Here is a 22,229-nt window from a genome sequence, read left to right on the forward strand (position 1 = left end):
GTGGGATAGTGCTACTGATACGAGGGGCCAAGTGGCCTGCTCCCATGTTCAAGAATTACTAGATTACAAACTAATTTAAGTGAAGACTCAACAAAATTTTGACAATTAAAAATTTGCAATTGTACAACAAACATTAGTCAAAACTGAAGATGCAATAACACAATATTTTGAAATGCATTAATGTCAGAACAGACAAAACCCCAAAACCCCAAGTATCAAGCAAAAGGATCGAAGGTCAAGAAACAGAACAACTTTCATAATTTGAGCATATTCAGACTTTAAAATCAATTTAAGTAAACTAATGGAAACAAGCAATTTACCGTACCTGGTACTTATCTTTTTTGGTGAGGCGGCTCAGCTCCCGAAACTCGAGCTGAATGCTGGTCACCTCTGCCACAGTACTGTCAGAGGTCCAGCGGGGAGCATGAGCAGTTCCAAGGCCAATGTTCACGTCAGAATACGGAATCTTGGACGGAGTATTGAAGGCTGGCATCAGACGATCCCCCAGCTCACTCTATTCACACAGATAGCAACAACATAAAGTGTACATTATGCAGAGCAAAACATTTACAAAGTGTCAAGCACATTTACAGAAGATGTCACGATTCTTAAACTTTTAAATCAAGAAAATATTCATTTAATTTTTGATGTATTGTTTCCAGAGTTTTAAGGAATGTACAGCACAGGAATAGGTTCTTCAGCCCATGTTATCTTATGCTGAACATGATGCCAAATTAAACTAATTCCTCTGCCTGCACATGATCCATATCCCTCCATCCCCTGCATATCCATGTGCCGATCCAAAAGCCTCTTAAACACCATTGTCGTATCTACTTCCACCACTGGCACCGTGTTCCAGATCCCTACCAATGTCTACAAAAACTTGCCATGAATATCTTCACACTATCACTTTCTGACCCAAAAGCTATTACCTCTAGTCTTTGATATTTCAATCCAGGGAGAGAGATTGGCCCTCATTTATTACCTGCATAAAATTGCAAACATATCAGGTCTCCCCTCTGCCACCCCTGCTCCAGAGAAAAACAGGGTGCTAAACAGGAAGTCGAATCCACGCTGCTTGGTACTTTTCAAACAAATGCCTCCTCAAGTACAAGTACTATAGGAGGGCACTGAAGTCAGCAATCAGGATGGCAAAAGGTGACATGAAATGGTGCTGGCAGGCAAGGTAAAAGGAAAATCCACAAAGATTCTACAGGGTATATGAAGAGTAAACAGATGGCTTGAATAGGAACTCATGAGGCAGCTTTTTCACTCAGGGAGTGATAGCTATATGTAACGAGTTGCCAGAGGAAGTAGTTGAGGCACTAACAACATGTAAAAGTCATTTGGGCTGGTAATTGGAGTGAAATGATTTGGAGGGATAGGGGCCAAACATGGACAAATGGGATTAGCTCAGATGGAGCATCTTGGTTGCAATGGGTGACTTGGGCCGAATGGCCTGTTTCATTGCTGGATCACTGAGCTAACCCCATTTGCTAATGTTTGGCCGTTATCCCTCTCATCTTGCCCTATCCATGAACCTGTTCCAACATCTTGTAAACATAGTAATTTAACCTATCTCAACCACTTCCTCTGCTAACTTATGCCATATATCCTCATTCCACCCTCAGTGGTAAAGGCTATTCCTCAGGTCCCCTTGAAATCTTTCCGTTCTCATCTTAAATCTATGCCCTCCAGTTTTAGGCTCCCCTACCCTGGGTAAAAGATTAGCCATCCACCTTTTTAATACCCATCATGATTTTATAAACCTCGACAGGGTCACCCCTCAGCTTATTTTGCTCCAGAAAAAAAAAACTAGCCCATCCATTCTCTCCTCAAAACTCAAGCTCTCCAGTCCCCAGTAACATCCATATGAATCTGTTCTGCACCCATTATAGCTTAATCATATCCTTCCTATAGTATGGCAAGCTGAACCATACATAATATTCCAGATGCAGTCTCGCCAACATCTTGTATAGCTGTAACATGATGTTCCAACTCTTGTGCTCAATGCTCCATTCAATGAAGGTAAGCAGGCCAAATGCCACCTTCACCACCTAGTCACCACCTACAGGGAACTATGTACTTGCATCCCTCGATCTCTCTGGTCTACATCACTCCCAGGACCCTGTCATTCACTGTGTATGTCCTGCCCCAATGTCCTAAAATCATCAGTTCACATTTGCCCGAGTTGAATTCAATCTGAAGGACGTTAAAAAAAAAAAAAAGGGTGATGAATATCCAGAATACGCTGCCAGAGAGGGCGATAGAGAGATACAATTACAATGTTTAAAAAGCATCTGGACTGATACATGAACGGGAAAGGAGCAATGGGATACGGAATTAATGCAGGTGAATGGGATAGGCACAAAGAGAATGCATGAGGCAGGCAGAAGGGCCCGCTTCTGTGCTGGACAACTCTATGACCCAGCACAACACAGAGAAATACTGTATGTTTCCCTCCCACCCAAAGATAATTGCATCTCATATCGGACAAGGCAGAAACCACAAAGTGTCAGAGATGGGGAATCGAGGACCAGAGGACATAGGTTCAAGGTGAAGGAGAAAAGATTTAATAGGAATCCGAGGTGTAACCTTTTCCACACTGAAAGTGGTGGGTGTATGGAACAAGCTGCCAGAGGAGGTAGTTGAGGCTGGGACTATCCCAGCATTTAAAAAACAGTTGGACATGTTCATGGATAGGACAGATTTGGAGGGTTATGGACCAAGCGCAGGCAAGTGGGACTAGGGTAGCTGGAACATTGTTGGCCGGTGTGGGTGAGTTGGGCCCGTTTCCACATTTTATTACTCTATGACTATGATGGGGGCAGGTCGTACCCAGATTGTGCAGGTACCTAGCACAAGTAGAGCCAGGCAGAGATGCTCCTCCTGTGACACAGGCACCGTACAGAATAGGTGCCTACCCTGTGACACAGAGTGGTGTCGTGAATCCGCTACTTTTACACATTTTCACTTATTATTAGGAACTGCACAAACGCAGACCATGGCTATTGTTAGTTCTTTTAATGTCAAACACAAGTATATAAATGGCTTCATAATGAGCTAAATTACAGAGGTAAATCTCCTTACTGCTTTATCCAGGAAGACTTGATCTCCAGTTAGATTGTACACGCTGAGTAATCCACCAAGAATACGAATTGTCGTCTCAAACAAATTCACATCCACGCTTTTACCAAGATTCAATTCATCAATCACCCATTTCTTGGCTTCTTCAAATTCTAAAAATCAGAAAATAATTACGTCTAAATCTGATTCCGAGGAAAGAACAATAAAGTTATGATAAGCAGCAAACGTAGTAAGATTTGAAATCTGGTACAGGGTAACCATGAGAATGCTCAATCTACCATGCTTTTATAGAATTCCAAAAGCATTCTCCCACCTCAACCACACGCGAGTCTTGAAATGTCATTTGATTTTAATTGGCAACAACCTAATTTTTGAGATGGAGAAAGCACAAGTATACTCCCCTGTGAAAGATCATATGCACGACATTTCCATCTTACAGCAAAGGACAACAGCATCAATGTTAAGCAATTCATCAAAGTCACCTTGTTTTTGGCCTAAAATCCACATGGTGTCCAGGGCATCAATCAGCGTCAGTCCTAAGCCGAACCATTCACTGTAGGTCTTAGAAATCGGCTTCAGTTCGTCATGACCCCAGGCGTACAGTTTGTATCCTTTCCACGCATGCTGGAATGCTTCTATCACTGCCATCTGCTGCTTGTTTACAGTGGCTGCAAGTGAACAGAACCAAATGAGGCTGCAGCAACATTTATTATTAATATACCAAATTAAAATGACTACAAAGGCAGAGGTTCAAAGTGGGCACGTTATTTTCCCCAAACTTGCTGTCTATCCAGGCCACCGTCATCTCCTAATTCATGGGTTCTACTTTCGCTGGTGATTTTCCATTACCTCAGCTTCAAGTTCATCAAGCTCAATCATGTTCTCCAGGTGACCACATTCACATACTTCTTGGCAAAAGTCCTCCAACAGTCATCAGAAGGCAAAATTAATTTACTGTCATTCTCCTTGATCCTGGTTACATTTTAAATCTGCACAAGCATCAGACTAAGATGAGGATATGCATTTATGAAATGTTTACACGTCACAGCTGGGATATAAAAGCAGAATTGAACTGGCAATAAAAATAAACTTTCTTTTAGAAAACTGAGAAAATAGTATGGAACAGGAAGTGGTACTGAATATTTAAAGGGTCACAGAAGGCCTTTACAAATATCTAGGGTACAACACTCTGGGAAGAAAAATGATGTGACGTATGTGGTCCCTCAATTCAAATAACCAAGGCACCCGATAGCTTTTGATGGATTGAAATACTCATCATGTCCAAACAATGCAAACATCAGTGTTAAACAAGGTGCGGTCTTGGCTCAGAACACAACACCCGCTTAAGCAAGTAGGTGCTACACCCGGTTCCCTTAGAGGTCTGTATTTTGGAAGATTGTTCTCATCTGATGGAGGGCGTGGGTGGGGGGGGGGGGGCTGGAGGATAGAATAGTCTACACAATAGAATAAAACTGTCTACAGTGGCCATTTCCTTGTCATTTATTGCCTGATTTAACTCAGCTCTTCTCAACATAGGTGCGATTCAATAGGGCTTCTCTTGTTATAAAGGCCAACATGCCATTCGCTTTCTTCACTGCCTGCTGTACCTGCATGCTTACTTTCATAGACTGATGAACAAGGACCCCCAGATCCCGTTGTACTTCCCCTTTTCCCAACTTGACGCCATTTAGATAGTAATCTGCATACCTGATTTTGATACCAAAGTGGATATGTCATCTGCAAATTTGCTAATGTTACTTTGAATCCCTTCATCCAAATCATTGATGTATATTGTAAATAGCTGCGGTTCCAGCACCGAGCCTTGCGGTACCCCACTAGTCACTGCCTGCCATTCTGAAAGGGACCCGTTAATCCCTACTCTTTGTTTCCTGTCTGCCAACCAATTTTCTATCCACGTCAGCACTACCCCCAATACCACGTGCCCTAATTTTGCCCACTAATCTCCTATGTGGGACCTTATCAAATGCTTTCGGAAAGTCCAGGTACACTACATCCACTGTCTCTCCCTTGTACATTTTCCTAGTTACATCCTCAAAAAATTCCAGAAGATTAGTCAAGCATGATTTCCCCTTCATAAATCCATGATGACTCAGACCGATCCCGTTACTGCTTTCCAAATGTGCGGCTATTACATCTTTTATAATTGATTCCAGGAGAACATACAAACTCCACACAGCTAGCAACGATAGTCAGGATCGAACCCGGGTTTCTGGCGCTGTGAGGCAGCAGTTCTACTGCTGCGACCTGCCTGGCTTCAATTTCCTAGTTACCTGCTATACCTCAAACTGCAGGGTGCAGCCATTGAAGGGTGAAAAAAAATGGACTAACACGAGTACCCCTTACATGGCCATGCTACCTGTTTCTTTGGTGTTTACTTTTTCATGCAACACTGGCTTCTCCTCTTGCTTTGAATCGGGTGGAGCTGCAGTAACCCATTCAGGTGCGATCTCCATTCCACGCCAACTGCAAGTGCAAACATCACATTTATTGCTGTTCCTTTTATGCAAGAGAATGCCAGCCAGGGATAAAACTGACACGGGACAGAGTAAAGCAGGTTAAATCCCAGTGTATTCCATTCAAACATCTTTTAAAACGCTGTTGCACATTTGTTTCATAATTGTGATTATGTTGTAGAATGGTAGAAATCAAGTCATGTTTTTCTATTTAATTTAACTAACTTGTCAGATTGATGCAGTAAATGGATGTAATGCAAAACTGGCCACTGTTATAGAGTCATACAGCATGGAAACAGGCTTTTTGATCCATCATGCCCTTTGATCCAACATGCCCATGCTGCCCAAGATGCCCCAACTACACTCGTCCCAGCTGCCTGCAATTGGCCCATATTCTGCCAAGCTTTCCTATCCATGTCACTGTCCAAATGTATTTTAAAATGTTGTCATGGTACCTACCGCAACTACCTCCACTGGCAACTTGTTCCATATACTCTGTGTGAAAATGTTGCCCCTCTCACCTTAAACCTATGTCCTCTAGTTCTCGATTCCCCTACTCTGGGTAAGAGAGTCAGGGCGTTTACTCTATCTATTCCCCACATGATGTTATACACCTCATGATCTTGTAAAGGTCACCCCTCACCCTCCTGCGCTCCAAGGAATAAAGTCCTTGTAGTTATGTCATCAAGATTCAATGACTGGAACATCAGTGGATTTACTACTGTACCATAACCAGACAATGCGGATGCTACTCCGGCAGATCCTGTTCAGTGTGGGAACTTGAGGACACTCGAGTGTCCCCTGGTTAATATTGGTGTCGATTTTAGAACAGCAAAACCATCAGTAATCATATTTATTCAACCATGACAAATACAGGAGCTTCTGTCGGTCACCCTGCACAGTCAAACTTGACATCCTCCTCAGGATGTACTGTTCTGCCAGCATCATCATTGGCATCTTCAGAAAAGTAAACTCTCAAAAGCCATTCTTGATGCAAACAGATAGAAAAAGAAAAATCACCAAAAATTATACATTTCATTATCGAAGATAGACACAAAATGCTGGAGTAACTCAGAGGGACAGGCAGTATCACTGGAGAGAAGGAATGAGTGACGTTAAGGGCTTCTTCACACACAAAACATCGCCTTCTCTCCGGTAATGCTGCCTGTCCCGTTGAGTTACTCCAGCATTTCGTGTCTATCTTCGATATAAACCAGCATCTGCAGTTCCTTCCTATACGTTACATCATCTGTTGTGCAAATAAGATTCAATGACTTATTATCCCAGAATTTCTGTTCATCAATCTTGCTGGCCCTGACAAAACTAAACTATAAGCCCCTCGATTATTTAAAAGCTGTGCACTTCCTAAATTATACATTTTCGTTTTAAAAAATGTTATTGCTGTTTTAACTTGTTCCCTAATGTATTGAGCCTGTTCTAATCGGTGCTGCTCTAAGTGTTAACAAATACTCCCCATGCTTGTTTACACACTGCTGTGAGAGAGCAGAGATCTGGAGGCATTGACTAAAGGCAGACACGAACAATGGTTGTGAGTGGCTTTCTTGAAGTGTGCAGCATTGCCTTGCCACGTGCCTTCAAAACTGGCCCTGTGGGTATAGGACATGGCATTAGTTACAGAGGCTGAAGCTCCAGAGTTACTGGTGAAAACCTGAGAATTGATGTTCTGGAGAAAAGTCCGCAATCTCCAAAAAGAACCACACAGGTCGAGAAGACACATCTTGTCTTCAGGTCTCAAAGCATTGAATATAAAAGATGGGAGGTTATTGGCTTCAGTAAAGATTGTAAATTGTTCCCAGTGTGTAGGATAGTGCTAGTGTCCAGGGATCGCTGGCAGGCCAGGATTCGGTGGGCTAAAGGACCTGTTTTTGCACTATATATCCAAACTAAACTACAGAGAATACACAAGGCTGGAAGATGGCCAGCAAATGAGACCGATGCAGGTACTGGAGGAAATATCTCCTCCCCCAGCGGAAGCCACTGAGCCCTGGATCACCTACAGCAGACACCTCATTGGAAAATTATCAATTTTGTCTCCACAAAATCCTCCAACTTCATTGGAAGGATAAGCAAACCAATGCTTAGTATAGTTTATTATTGTCACATGTAGAGTGAAAAGCTGTTTTGTTGCGTGCTATCCAGTCAGTGAAAAGACTACACATGACTACAATCAAGCCGTCCACAGTGTACAGGTACAGGTTAAAGAGAATAACGCTTAGTTCAAGGTAAAGTCCATAGAGTCCAATTCAAGATAGTCTGAAGGTCTCCAATGAGGTAGATGGTAGGTCATGGCCACGCTCGGATGGGTCAGTTGCCTGATAACAGCTGGGAAGAAACTGTCCCTGAACCTGGAGGTGTGTGTTTTCACACTTCTGTACCTCTTGTCTGTTGGGAGTGGGGAGAAGAGGGAGTGACCGGGGTGAGACTCGTCCTTGATTATGCTGGTGGCCTTGGAATGTCAGTGTATTCTCCCAGGCCTAGAGTATTGAGGCACTACATTAGGCGGGTTGTGCATTCATATACTCAATTCCAGACCTCCAACTGCCAAAAGGGATTCTGTTCCAAGCCGTGTCATGGGAGGGGAGGGGGGAGGAGGAGAGGGTGGAGAGGAGAGGAGGGGGGGAGGAGAGGGGAGGGGAGGAGAGGGGGGCTGAGGAGAGGGGGGGTAGATGAGGAGAGGGGGGGAGAGGAGAGGGGGGGAGAGGCGAGGGGGGAAGAGGAGGAGGGGGGGCAGAGGAGAGGGGGGGGAGAGGAGGGAGGGGGGGGAGAGGAGAGGGGAGGAGAGGAGAGGAGAGGAGAGGAGAGGGGAGGGGGAGGAGAGGAGATGGAGGGGGGTGAGAGGGAGGGGAGGGGGGAGAGGAGAAGGGGGAGGAGTGGGAGGGGGGCAGGAGAGGGGGGGAGGAGGAGGGAGGAGGAGAGGAGAGGGGGGGGGGAGGGGGGAGGAGAGGAGGGGGGGGGAGGGGAGAGGGGGAAGAGGGGAGGGGGGAGGAGAGGAGGGGGGGGAGAGGAGAGGGGGGGGAGAGGAGAGGGGGGGGAGAGAGGAGAGGGGGGAGAGGAGAGGGGGGGAGAGGACGAGGGGGAGAGGAGGGGGGAGGAGCGAGGGAGAGGAGAGGGGGGGAGGAGAGGGAGAGGGGGGAGAGGAGAGGGGGGGAGAGGAGAGGGGGGAGAGGAGAGGAGAGGGGGAGGAGAGGAGAGGGGGAAGAGGAGAGGGGGAGAGGGAGGGGGAGAGAGGAGGAGGGGGGGAGAGGAGAGGGGGAGAGGAGAGGGGGGGGAGAGGAGAGGGGGGAGAGGAGAGGGGGGGGGGGGGGGGAGGGAGAGGGGGGGAGGAGAGGAGAGGGGGGGGAGAGGAGAGGGGGGGAGAGGAGGAGGGGGGGAGAGGAGAGGGGGGGAGGAGGAGAGAGGGGGGAGAGGAGGGGGGGGAGAAGGAGAGGGGGGAGAGGACGAGGGGGGAGAGGGAGGGACGAGGAGGGGGAGAGGAGAGGGGGGAAGAGGAGAGGGGGGGAAGAGGAGAGGGGGGGGAAGAGGAGAGGGGGGGGAGAGGAGAGGGGCGGGGGGAAAGGAGAGAGAGAGGGGGGGAAGAGGAGAGGGGGGGGAAGAGGAGAGGGGGGGAGAGGAGAGGGGGGAAGGAGGAGAGGAGGGGGGGGAAGAGGAGAGGGGGGAAGGAGGAAGAGGGGGAAGAGGAGAGGGGGGGAAGAGGACGGGGGGGAAGAGGAGAGGGGGGGAGAGGAGCGGAGGGGGGAGAGGAGAGGGGGGGAGAGGAGAGGGGGAGAGAAGGGAGACGGGGGGGAGGAGAGGGGGGGAGAGGGAGAGGGGGGGAAGAGGAGAGGGGGGGGGAGGAGGGAAGAGGAGAGGGGGGGAGGGGGACGGGGAGGGGGAGAGGAGAGGGGGGGAAGAGGGAGAGAGGAGGCGAGGGAGGAGGAGGAGAGGGGGGGAAAGAGGAGAGGGGGGGAAGGGAGAGGAGAGGGGGAGGAGAGAGGAGAGGGGGAGAGGAGAGGGGGGGGAAGGGGAGAGAGAGGAGAGGAGGCGAAGAGGAGGGGGGGGGAAGAGGAGAGGGGGGGGGGAGAGGGAGAGGAGAGGAGGGGGCGGAGAGGAGAGGGGGAGAGGGAGAGGGGGGAGAGAGGAGAGGGGGGAGGAGGAGAGGGGGAAGAGGAGAGGAGGGGAGGGAGAGGAGAGGGGGAGAGGAGAGGGGAGAGGAGAGGGGGGGAGAGGAGAGGGGAGGGGAGGAGAGAGGGGAGGAGAGGGGGGGAGGAGGAGAGGGGGGGAGGAGAGGGGGGGAGGAGAGGGGGGGAGAGGAGAGGGGGGAGGGGGGAGAGGAGAGGGGGGGGAGGGGAGAGGAGAAGGGGGAGAGGAGAGGGGGGAGGAGAGGGGGGGAGAGGAGAGGGGGGAGGACGAGGGGGGGGACGGAGAGGGGGGAGGAGAGGGGGGGAGGAGAGGGGGGAGGAGATGGGGGGGAGAGGAGAGGGGGGAGGAGGGGGGAAGAGAGAGGGGGGAGAGGAGAGGGGGGGAGAGGAGAAGGGGAGTGATGGGGAGAGGGGGGAGGGGGAGAGGAGAGGAAAGGGGGGAGAGGAGAGGGGGGGAGGAGGACAGAGGAGAGGGGGGAGAGGTGAGGGGGGAGAGGAGAGGGGGGAGGAGGGGGGAAGAGGAGAGGGGAGGGGAGGAGAGGGGAGGAGAGGGGGGGAGGAGGAGAGGGGGGGAGGAGAGGGGGGGAGGAAGAGGGGGGGAGGGGGGGGGGGGAGGAGAGGGGGGGGGAGGGGGGGAGGGGAGGGGGGGGGGGGGGGGGGGGGGGAGGGGGGGGGGGAGGAGAGGGGAAGGAGGGGAGAGAGGAGAGGGGGGAGAGGAGAGGGGGGGAGAGGAGAGGGGGGGAGAGGAGAGGGGGGGAGAGGAGAGGGGGGAGAGGAGAGGGGGGGAGAGGAGAGGGGGGGAGAGGAGAGGGGGGAGAGGAGAGGGGGGAGAGGAGAGGGGGAGAGGAGAGGGGGGAGAGGAGAGGGGGGAGAGGAGAGGGGGGAGGGAGAGGGGGGAGAGGAGAGTGGGGGGGGGGAGAGGAGAGTGGGGGGGGGGGGGAGAGGAGAGTGGGGGGGGGGGGGAGAGGAGAACCTAAAAACATTTTGGAACCAAAAAAGTCACATTCTGCAAGCATTGTAGAACCAAGAGACACCTTTTGCAAACATTTTAGAACCAATAAACACGTTTTGCAAACATTTTAGAACATAGAATAGACACATTCTGCAAGCGTTTTAGAACCACTAAGGACACTTACATTTAAGTAGACATGTGTTCAGTGTTATTCACAGCTCAGAGAAACGTGACCCTCTGCCTTCCTCCAGCTTGCAGACACTGATTGAGGCACACCACTTCCTGGTTTTATAGTCCCTCCCCCCTGCCGCCAGCAGGGGCAGCAGAGAGAATGGGAATTTTGTAAAATAATTAATATCTCTATCATTTTTCATCGACGGGAAAAATCCTCGGCACACATACGGCGGAGGGGGGCTCTGAGCAAGGTGGCCAAAAATGACGGCCGTAGGTGGCGGCGTTCTCTCGGAAATCGCAGCACAGATGGCCAAAAACGATCAAGAACAGACTTTTAGTAATATTGATGTAATATATATATCTTTAACATACATCACAGAAGGATGGATGTTCCATTATGAAATTCAAACAGAGGCTTCAAAAGAAAAATCTACTGTTGATCAAAGTTTTTAAATATGTAAATTGTTTTGCAAAATATTAAAATGTTTGCTTTTTCACCTATCAAGTACCTGACAATGTTATTTTTTTCTTTATCTTTGTCATCAGCTCCAGCTTCATTATTCTTCCTGATTTTTGGTTCCTCTTTTTCGTTCTTCGACAAACGATTTTGTAAAAATGGTGGCCCACGCTTGTTCAGATTTGGTCTTTTAAGTTTCTGGATTAAAACAAACCTAGGAGTTGGTTGAAGATAGAGCAAAATAATTCTACAACTTTCTTCTTCTTTTTTTTTTTTTAAAGTACAGTACTCTGCTTCTCGGATCTGACAAATCCTGTTTAGTACGTAACACATCTTTAACTTGTAAAACGACAAAAATAAAATTTGTGATTGGGATTGTCATGTCACTGAAGAACGACGAAAAGCTTTGATTAATTACAGTATTGACAGCTGACATATTGCTTTATTCAAAGAATTGTTTTGTAACAACTTTTCTTTGTCCAAATCTTCAAAATATATGATGACAGGCGCATTGTTTCAAGTAAATCATAACCGTAAAATTATACACTTGTGCAAAGGAATAAACACAGAGCAAGTGCATCCCTTGGTGTCAATAATGTTGGGCCGTATTTGCAATGTGATGCATGAGAAAGTAGTGTCCAAATTGTGGAACATTCGCAGTGATCCGTTTGAATAAATGACCAGTTAATGGTCACAATATGTGCGGAAACACCTCTAAGCAAATAAAAGCATCTTCTCCCACCCTCCACCAATGCAACAAGCCAGGTACATTTTGTTAGCCGATGGTAATTGAAATGACTTATTTTGACAATTATACAAGAATACAATTACATAGGCTTCTACTAAAATTAAAATCTCCAGACTGACACGGCGTGAGGGCCTGAACATCGGGCCACCCGGGGCGGCGACTGCGGGTGCTAGGAAGGCCTCGACCACGAGTGAACATCTGGGAAGAACGGAGGGGAGGCTGGCTGGACTATGGTGCCTTCCTCACCTTGGTGCCACTGTGTTATGTTGTGTCGTGGACTTTCAGTGTTTGTGCTTTTTTTTAAATTCTATTTTATTTTTAATATGTTTTATTATTTATTATTATTTATTTATTTTTATGATACTGCCTGTAAGGGAAATTCATTTCGTTGTCTCTAACTGAGACAATGACAATAAATTTGAATACAATACAATACAATCTGTGCTAATTGGAAAGTTAAATAATACCGCGCAGAATTAAAATTAAACCTCAAATATTTATGGCAATAAAAATCAACAAAAAATAACTCTTCAAAGCATAAGTTTTTGATTTACAAATCTGAAATAATTTATTTGACAAATGGGATACAGGTGCCACAAAGAGACATGGTCTAGATGTTTCATATAATATATATATATACCATTGTGGGGGGATGATTTTTGTGTGTAAGTGATTATTTTAGTTTGTGTCCAAGATGGCTGTCGGAAGGGAAGGGAGAGTGGACGCTGGCGCGCTTTAGCTGCCGCTGCTCTCTCCTCACATTGTGTTTTTGATTTTTTTTGTCTTTGGATCGAATTCTGTCTTTAATTTGTGTATTGGTGATGTCTTTATTATTTATTTTACTCCGATTATATGTTTTTTACTCTTGTTAAATTTTGTAAGGTGTCCTTGAGACTTTTGAAAGGCGCCCATAAATAAAATTTATTATTATTATTATTATTATATATAGGTTTTTGTAGATTTACACTAATAATATTTTTCAAACTAGCTAGAAACAAGGAACTGCAGCTGTTGGTTTACCAAGTAAAGATACAAAATGTTGGAATAACTCAGCAGGTCGTGCAACAACCACCGAGAACATGGATAGGTGATGTTTCAGATCGGGACCCTTCTTCAGATTGGGTTCCTACCCAAAACATTACCTATTCATGTTCTCCAGGGATTCTGCCCGACCCGTTGAGATACTCCAGCACTTTGTGTCTTTCCTTTTCAAACTATCTATATGCCATTATAGTAGTTATCAGTTACAATTCTTTAAAATTACTGAATCATTGATTCATTGAAGCTGTTAAGAGTCCTAGAGTGATACAGTGTGGAAGCAGACCCTTCAGCCCAACTTGCCTACACTGACCAACATGACCCAGCTACACAAGTCTCACCTGCCCGTGTTTGGTCCCTATCCCTCCAAACCTGTCTTATCCATGTACCTGTCTAACTGTTTATTAAATGTCGGGATAGTCCCAGCCTCAACTTCCTCATCTGGCAGCTTGTTCCATACACCCACCACCCTTTGAGTGAAAAAGTCACCCCTCAGATTCCTATTAAATCTATTCCCCTTCACCTTAATCCTATGTCCTCTGATCCTCGATTCACTTTCTCCAGACAAGAGACTGTGCATCTACCCGATCTATTCCTCTCGTGATTTTATACACCTCTAAAAGATTATCCCTCAGCCTCCTGCGCTCCAAGCAATAGAGTCCCATCCTACTTAACCTCTCCCTATAGCTCTAGTCTTGGCAACATCCTCGTAAATCTTCTCTGTACCCTTTCCAGCTTGTTAACATCTTTCATATAACAAGGTGCCCAGGACTGAATGCAATACTCTAAATGCAGCCTCACCTACATCTTATACAACTGCAACATGATCTCCCAACCTCCGTACTCAATATTCTAACTGATGAAGGCCAATGTGCCTAAAGCTTTTTTGACTACCCTATCTACCTGCGATTCCATCTTCAAGGAACCATGCACCTACACTCCTAGATCCCTCTGCTCTACAACACCCCAGAGCCCTACCATTCACTGTGTAGGTCCTGCCCATGTTAGACTTCCCAAAATGCAACACCTCACATGTCTCTGTATTAAATTCCATCAACCATTCCTCAGCCCCCCTGGCCAATCGATCAAGATCCTGCTGCAATTTTTCACATCCAACTTCACTATCTGCAAAACCACCCACTTTTGTTTCATCAGCAGACTTGCTAATCTTGCCATGTATGTTCTCATCCAAATCATTTATGTAGATGACAAACAGTAACGGGCCCAGCACCGGACCCTGAGGCACACCACGAATCACCGGAGTGAAACACAACCACAATTAATGAATAGCATCAGATGTAGTTCAGGTCAGTTGTATCTGATTTACTTACTGGTTGTTGAGAGATAAACGTTGCCTTTGATAAAAGCACATCTAGTGCAGGTACGACCACTGGCTTAACTTGCTTCAGTTCTTGGTCACGACCTTCAATGACTAAATGCAAAGAAAGGCACTTAACCATTTCAACAACAAAATAATTGGTACAAACTGTTTTGCGTGACCACTGCAAAACTGTGGCAGGACCTCGCTTTCAACAGGTATATTCAGGTAATACTGAAGAATTTATTTATACACAAGCTGTTTGCAATGCTCACGTGCTCAAAGTGGTCAACACAAGACTATATCATTTAATCTTGAAATCACATTGTGGAATAAATCTTGAACAAAGCTGGGGAGAAAGCTAACCCGGATTTAAAGCGACAGGGAAGAAAATAACAGTATCAAATTTTAATGAAGGCACACCCTTATAGCTGGAAGGATTTTGGATAACTCTCAGTCAAGATAGTGTCCAGGGAATTATAACTCCTCCATATCTAACCTTCACCTTTCCCCCAAATAGCGCAGATCTCCCTGAATCTCAAAGCACATTCACACAACTGGAATGGATAGGCAGAACAGGCTGCAATTAGCTGTTAGCAATGGCGTAAAACATAATCCAAATGTAGACTATAATACAGTGCATTCAGAAAGTATTCAGACCCCTTCATTTTTTCCACATTTTGTTACGTTACAGCCTTATTCTAAAATGGATTAAATTCAAATTTCTTATCATCAATCTACACACAATACCTCATAATGAAAAAGAATAAAAGGTGTTTAGAAAATTTTGCAAAGTAATTAAAAAGAAATAACTGAAATATCACATTTACGTAATTATCCAGACCCTTTACTCAGTACTTTGTTGAGGCACCTTTAGCAGCGATTACAGCCTCAAGTCTTCTTGGGTATGACGCTACAAGCTTGGCACACCTGTATTTGGGAAATTTCTCCCATTACAGATCCTCTCAAACTCTGTCAGGTTGGATGGGGAGTGTCGATGCACAACTAATTTCAGGTCCCTCCAGAGATGATTGATCGGGTTCAAGACCAGGCTCTGGCTAGGCCACTCAAGGACATTCACAAACTTGTCATGAAGCCACTCCTGCGTTGTCCTGGCTGTGTGCTTAGGGTCGTTGTCCTGTTGGAAGGTGAACCCCCACCCCAGTCTGAGGTCCAGAACGCTCTGGAGCAGGGTTTCATCAAGGATCTCTCTGTACTTTGCTCCGTTCATTCTTTCCCTCGATCCTGACTAGTCTCGCAGTTCCTGCCGCTGAAAAACATCCCCACAGCATGATGCTTCCCACCACCATGCTTCACCTTAGGCATGGTATAGGCCAGGTGATGAGCGGTGCCTGGATTCCTCCAGATGTGACGCTTGGCATTCAGGCCAAAGAGTTCAATCTCGGTTTCATCAGACCAGAACACCAGAGAAAACAACCCTTTTGGCAAACTCCAAGCAGGCTGTCATGTGCCTTTTATAGAGTAGCTTCCGTCTGGCCACTCTACCATAAAGGCCTGATTGGAGGAGTGCCGCAGATGGAAGGTTCTCCCATCTCCACAGAGGAACTCTGGAGCTCTGTTAGAGTGACCATCGGGTTCTTGGTCAATTCCCTGACTAAGGCTCTTCTCCCTCGATTGCTCAGTTTGGCCGGGCGGCCAGCTCCATGAAGAGTCCTGGTGGTTCCAAAGTTCTTCCATTTAAGAATGACGGAGGCCACTGTGTTCTTAGGGACCTGCAATGCTGAGAAATTGTTTTATACCCTTCCCCAGATCGGTGTCTCGCTACAATCCTGTCTCGGAGGTCTACGAACAATTCCTTCGTCTTCATGGCTTGGTTTTTGCTCTGACATGCACTGTCAACTGTGGGACCTTATATAGACAGGTGCGTGCCTTTCCAAATCATGTCCAGTCAATTTAATTTACCACTGGTGGACTCCAATCAAGTTGTAGAAACTTCTCAAGGATAATCAATGGAAACAGGATGAACCTAAGCTCAATTTTGAGTGTCATAGCAAAGGGTCTGAATACTTATGTAAATGTGATATTTCAGTTATTTCTTTTCAATTACTTTGCAAATTGGAAGCAGTAAAATATGGATTCACAGTGCCCTTCATAATGTTTGGGACAAAGACCCATCATTTATTTATTTGCCTCTGTACTCTACAATTTGAGATTTGTAATAGAAAAAAAATCACATGTGGTTAAAGTGCACATTGTCAGATTTTAATAAAGGCCATTTTTACATATTTTGGTTTCACCATGTAGAAATTACAGTCCCCCCATTTCAGGGCAACATAATGTTTGGGACACATGGCTTCAGAGGCATTTGTAATTGCTCAAGTTTAATTGCCTCTTTAATGCAGGTATAAGAGAGCTCTCAGCACCTAGTCTTTCCTGCAGTCTTCCCATCACCTTTGGAAACTTTTATTGCTGTTTATCAATATGAGCAAAGTTGTGCCAATGAAAGTCAAAGAAGCCATCGTGAGACTGAGAAACAAGAATAAAACTGTTAGAGACGTCAGCCAAACCTTAGGCTTACCAAAATCAACTGTTTGGAACATCATTAAGAAGGGGGCACTGGTGAGCTTACTAATCGCAAAGGGACTGGCAGGCCAAGGAAGACCTCCACAGCTGATGACAGAAGAACTCTCTCTATAATAAAGAAAAAAAAACAAACACCTGTCCGACAGATCAGAAACACTCTTCAAGAGTCATGCGTGGATTTGTCTAGGACCACTGTCTGCAGAAGACTTAATGAACAGAAATACAGAGGCTAATCTGCAAACCACTGGTTTGCTGCAAAAATAGAATAGCCGGTTTGCAGCTTGCCAAGAAGCACTTAAAAGAGCAACCACAGTTCTGGAAAAAGGTCTTGTGGACAGATGAGACGAAGATTAACATATCAGAGTGATGGCAAGAGCAAAGTATGGAGGAGAGAAGAAACTGCCCAAGATCTAAAGTATGCCACCTCATCTGTGAAACACGGTGGTGGGGGTGTTATGGCCTGGGCATGTATGGCTGTTGAAGGTAGCTCACTTATTCATGATACAACTGCTGATGGTAGTAGCATAATGAATTCTGAAATGTATAGACACATCCTATCTGCTCAAGTTCAAACAAATGCCTCAAAACTCATTGGCTGGCGGGTCAATGACAAGACAATGATCCCAAACATACTGCTAAAGCAACACAGGAGATTTTCATAGCTAAAAAATGGTCAATTCTTGAGTGGCCAAGTCAATCGCCCAATCTGAATCCAATTGAACATACCTTTTATATGCTGGAGAGAAAACTGAACTGCTCCAACAAACAGGTGAAGGAAACCAAAATATTCCTATATAATTAACCCAATTTCAGTTGTGTGACAGCCAGTTATTTTCTAATTCCCTCAAGTATAATTCCATGCAAACTGATCTAGGTTATATTCTACACTATAGTAATAAAGGCTTAAAAAAACTTGCTTTTAGTTTTAACCAGACTGGCAAGCTACCTTCAGAATCTTTTGGCATCTCGTGTTACCAATTACGGAGTACCTGTAATAATGCCACACAGTACATTTGTTACATTTGCCCACCTCAACAAGCCAAATTGAAATATGGAACATGTTTTGTGAAATAACTAAATCAGTACAGGTTAGCTGAAGGGAAACAACTCTATTTTGTTTTAGCAGAAAGGGACCAGAATCAAATATCCCCGGCCCCAAAAGCAGCTGATGCGTAATTCTCATTCCTAATGAGGGTGTAATGTGAAACTAATCTGTGGCCCAGATGAGGTGGGTGTCAGATTAACGCCAAATTGCTCAGTTGGTTACCACTATTTATATACTAGTAAAACTCCTCCACAGCTCCTACCACCTGGGTTCGACCTGACCTAGAGTATTGACTGTGTGGTGGTTACACAAACACCTTAGTTTTTGCTGGCAGTTCCAGCTTCCTCCCAGAACCTCAGTACATGCTGGCAGTTGATTTGCCCATCATGAATTACCCCTTAGTGTCAACTAGTAGCACCAGAAAAAAAGTGGAGTCAATGAATACAAGGAAGAGAATAAGCTGCAGGGCAATAAAAAGCATGGATGGGATTGCTCTGTGGAGAGCAAGCATGGACTGAGGGCCTTCTTCCCCACAGCCATCAGGCTATTAAACACGACATCAAACAAACTCTGAACAATAACAGCCTATTGCACTTTATCTGTTTATTTATTGTGTATATATATATATACGGTCTATGGTGTATAGACAATGAACTTTTATCTCCTGTTCTGTATTATGTTTACATATTCTGTTGTGCATGGGACACATGACAATAAAACTCTCTTGACCCTTGACTTTAGTGGCCTCCTGCATCGTTCAGTAAAACACCAAAAATGCAGCACACTTGAGAATGTGGTGATGCCAGACCAATGGTTTTTCCGAACATAAAGGAAGGAGGACACCAAGGCCCGGTGAAGTGCAGGAGACAGAGCTTAGTTTCAGGAGCCACACATGCATCACAGACCACGGCCCCATGTGCTCCAGACCCACCACCTCGAGACAGCATTGCGTGCCCCAGATCCTCCTGCTGCAACAATGAACTATTGTATTCAAAGCATATAGAGATAGCTTATATAGGCTGCTCTTAGACCTCTATTTTATAGAATATTTCTGGCATGTGGCCATTCCACTGAACATATTTTTTCTCAGTCAAAACGATGTTACTCAACCTAATCCACTACAAACAAAACTGCTGGTGGAACCTAGTAGATTAGGCAACACTTATAAAAGGAAATACAAGGCCGATATTTATTTCCTTCCACAACTGCTGCCTGATCTACCAAGTTCCTCCAGCAATTTATTTTTGCTCAAGATTGTAGCACCCACAGTCTCTTGTATCTCCGACAATCCATTTTCCATCACCACGTCTGTGTGCCCATAGGTTCACACTCCTTACTTTCTTCCCCCCCATTCATTGTCTTCCTGCAACCCAGGAAAGCTCTTATTTGTGATGGGTGTGTGATGTGAATCGAGTTAGAATCAAACAACCAACATGTTTCAGTCAACTGCCACAACAGAGCTTGCTACTTTATATATCCACAATGAACTGCATTCAGTCGGGTTAGGAAAAAATGCCACAATATTGTAAACTGGCGATGAATGCTCCAGCTGCAAAAACTCAAAGCTGTAATGCTGTGGTTGAATCACTGGACTGATATTGAACCGTGCAGCACAGTGGCCCACCGAATGTCCATCAGCGTTCAAACACCCTTTTACATTAATCCTTCACTAATCCCGTTTTATTATCCGAGATATTATTAATTGGTATATTTATTATTAATTTAAAACAGTTTAACGTGTTTGAAGTTTTGTATTTCTAAAATGAATTTTCTGAATTATTTAAATAATTTTAACAGCATTCAAACATCTCTGACTATCAGAGACATTTAAAATCTTCACACAGCCTGTTCAGCCAGAAGCAGGGCCTTGATGAGATTTGGTGACCACTCATGGTCTGGTACACAAGTTCAGCACACTGACATTGAAGCTGTCGGCAGCTAAGCGTCTGTTATAGGTTAGTTCAGCTGTGGCCCTGGGGCAAGGCCTAACCACAGGCTAGTCTGGATTAAATAGAGTTAATGATCTCATCGATATCTCACATCTGCTGAACGTTACAAATGCTAACCACTTTCCTTGCAACAGGTGCTCTATCATAGGCTGCATGTTCTGCTTTTATTTCTATTATCTATTTTGACTTTCAACACATGTACATAAAAAAAGATAACTATTGCTTGTATATGGTAACTTCAAACAGCTATGACAACAGCTTTCTTACTGTGGAAACACAGAATGTATTCAAATTGACAATTTAGACAATCTTCAAGTGCAAAAGCCAGCAATGCTGCCTACCTTGCCAGTGTTCAGACAGGTTAAGATATGTTGCAATACCACAGAACATCATGAAGATAAACATGAAGACAATTAAGCTTCGCTGCAATCTTGAGAGCTGTTTCCATTTCTAGTTGAAAAATACAGAAAAATTGGGGAAAAATGTAATTGTGTTCTATAAAACCTCGCCCCAAAATGCATCACGGTCTATTTGTTTCAATTGCAAATGGTGTGATTTCATCTTTCTTTTTGCCTCTCCCTCCCGCCCCCTCCTCAAATGGTTAACCATACCGCTTCCTCAGAAGCTGGAATAAACTAGAGATGAGACAGAGTTTTTTAAACCAGAACCATCTGGAGATGTTCAAGATTCGTGCTTAACTTTCATACTGGTGGAAAGACATCTGCTCTTTTCCTAACAAGTGCACAGCTGAGCAAATTAACAGGAAAAGGCAGAAACTTATCTGAACTGCACCCTGTCCAGATGTCACCCATTGTCTCTCCCTGCCTGACAGCACTCTCTTGATCTGGGCGCAAGGCTGCTTTCCCTGATCTGCTACCTCTGAGCTCTGGCAGGTTGGTCAAGATGCTGCTTGTGCAGCCCATGTAATAGCTGCCATGTAACAATGACTCCCATGGTTAACAGAGGCAACTTCCTCTCTGCCGTATCGTGTTCAGCACTTGGAATATCAGGACTCACCTGGACAATCCCAACAATGACATGTGCTTGGTAAAACTCAGGTGTTTTCACATGGACATTGCTTTCATCGTGAGACACCAGCAACCACTGGACTGACCACAGTCTTCATTAACCTGCCCACAAAATAACCATTTCTTCTGAACTACTGCCATAAGGTCAACTACAAGCATCCCACAATGCTAGCCTTTCTCAGGTAGCGACTCAAATACCTGACAACTCCCACCAGACATGGGCTGCAAATAAAGGGTTACCCTGTGGTTTAACAAAATTGGCATTCATGAAAAGACTCTGCGACTTCTCCAACAAGAACCGTCCAGGCTGCTTTAATAAACCAGAGGTTGAAAAGCTAATTCATCACAAATGCAGAGATCCTGGATTAGATGCTCCACCTATCCCCCCAAATCAGTTCTACATGCACCCAAAATAGAGGTCCAGAAGAAAACTCAGGCTCTGAAGCTTGGATGATGGCTGGAGGGACTGCAGGAAAAGCAGCAACACTGGCAGCCTCGGTCATGCTGTTCAGCAATGTAAAAGCCTGCTATAGCCAAGCAACTAAGATCACACCTCACCAAGAATGGGACAAAGTAGTTAATACCTGCTGGAAGGAAAAGAAAGACCTCCTCAACCGTGACTCTGTCCTTAACAAGAGTGCCTTGGCCTCCATTCACACGTCCATCTGGACCAACCTTGCCACTACTCCTGACTAACAAGTCAAGGTGGCCAAGCCCCAGCTAAGTAACAGTGACTCACCACCTCTCATTCCACATCAGACCTGGTCCTGATCAGGAAGGGGAGCCATGAAGTAGATCTCCTAACAGGAGGCTCTACGGTACTGCTTTAGTCCTTGGCTCAATAACGCGGGAGCAGGCAGTATCACTGGAAAAATCCTAAAATGATCCAGTTCAGTCACTACTCTATAGCCTCTTCGCCAGTCTGGGATGAGAAAGAAATTCCAAGAGATTCAAGAAATGGTGCCCAGCTCAAGAAAAGAGAGCAAATGTGATAATTACCCACAGGGAATGTCACTGCCAGAGAACTCCTCAACTGCCCTCTCCAAGTCTCCGAGGAAGAGGCAGGCACAGTGGACAGGATCTTCACTAAGCAATAATAAGAGCTGGGAGTAGCACAAGTCACAACACATGGCCATTTGAATTTGCCATTAACCAAGGCATCCGGAAAAGAACTACTCTTAGTAAAGAATGGTGCCAAACAAGATACGGCAATGTCACAATATTTTTCTCAATTTTTTTTTACCACGGTGTTGTATTTCAAGTTCACCATCACCCA

At 45.5% G+C, this 22,229-nt stretch overlaps 1 protein-coding gene across 9 annotated transcripts in view; it reads right to left on the minus strand.

Moving 5' to 3' along the window:
- Positions 1-22,229, minus strand: part of man1b1 (mannosidase alpha class 1B member 1) — a 46,859-nt gene that overhangs the window by 15,041 nt on the left and 9,589 nt on the right. For 4 of the 9 annotated variants that reach the window (XM_033049177.1, XM_033049179.1, XM_033049178.1 and 1 more), the window contains exons 3-9: positions 20,267-20,375; positions 14,401-14,501; positions 11,336-11,481; positions 5,465-5,571; positions 3,570-3,755; positions 3,091-3,239; positions 326-514 (exon numbers count right to left, since the gene is read on the minus strand). In XM_033049177.1, coding sequence (XP_032905068.1) covers positions 326-514; positions 3,091-3,239; positions 3,570-3,755; positions 5,465-5,571; positions 11,336-11,481; positions 14,401-14,501; positions 20,267-20,375 — 987 coding nt within the window. Of the gene's footprint in view, positions 1-325; positions 515-3,090; positions 3,240-3,569; positions 3,756-5,464; positions 5,572-11,335; positions 11,498-14,400; positions 14,502-20,266; positions 20,376-22,229 lie in introns of those variants that run through there. The other 5 variants (XM_033049180.1, XM_033049183.1, XM_033049185.1 and 2 more) reach the window with 5 other exon arrangements.

The sequence above is a fragment of the Amblyraja radiata genome, chromosome 32 (genome assembly GCF_010909765.2).
Source record: "Amblyraja radiata isolate CabotCenter1 chromosome 32, sAmbRad1.1.pri, whole genome shotgun sequence".
In the NCBI taxonomy this organism is placed as follows: domain Eukaryota; kingdom Metazoa; phylum Chordata; class Chondrichthyes; order Rajiformes; family Rajidae; genus Amblyraja; species Amblyraja radiata.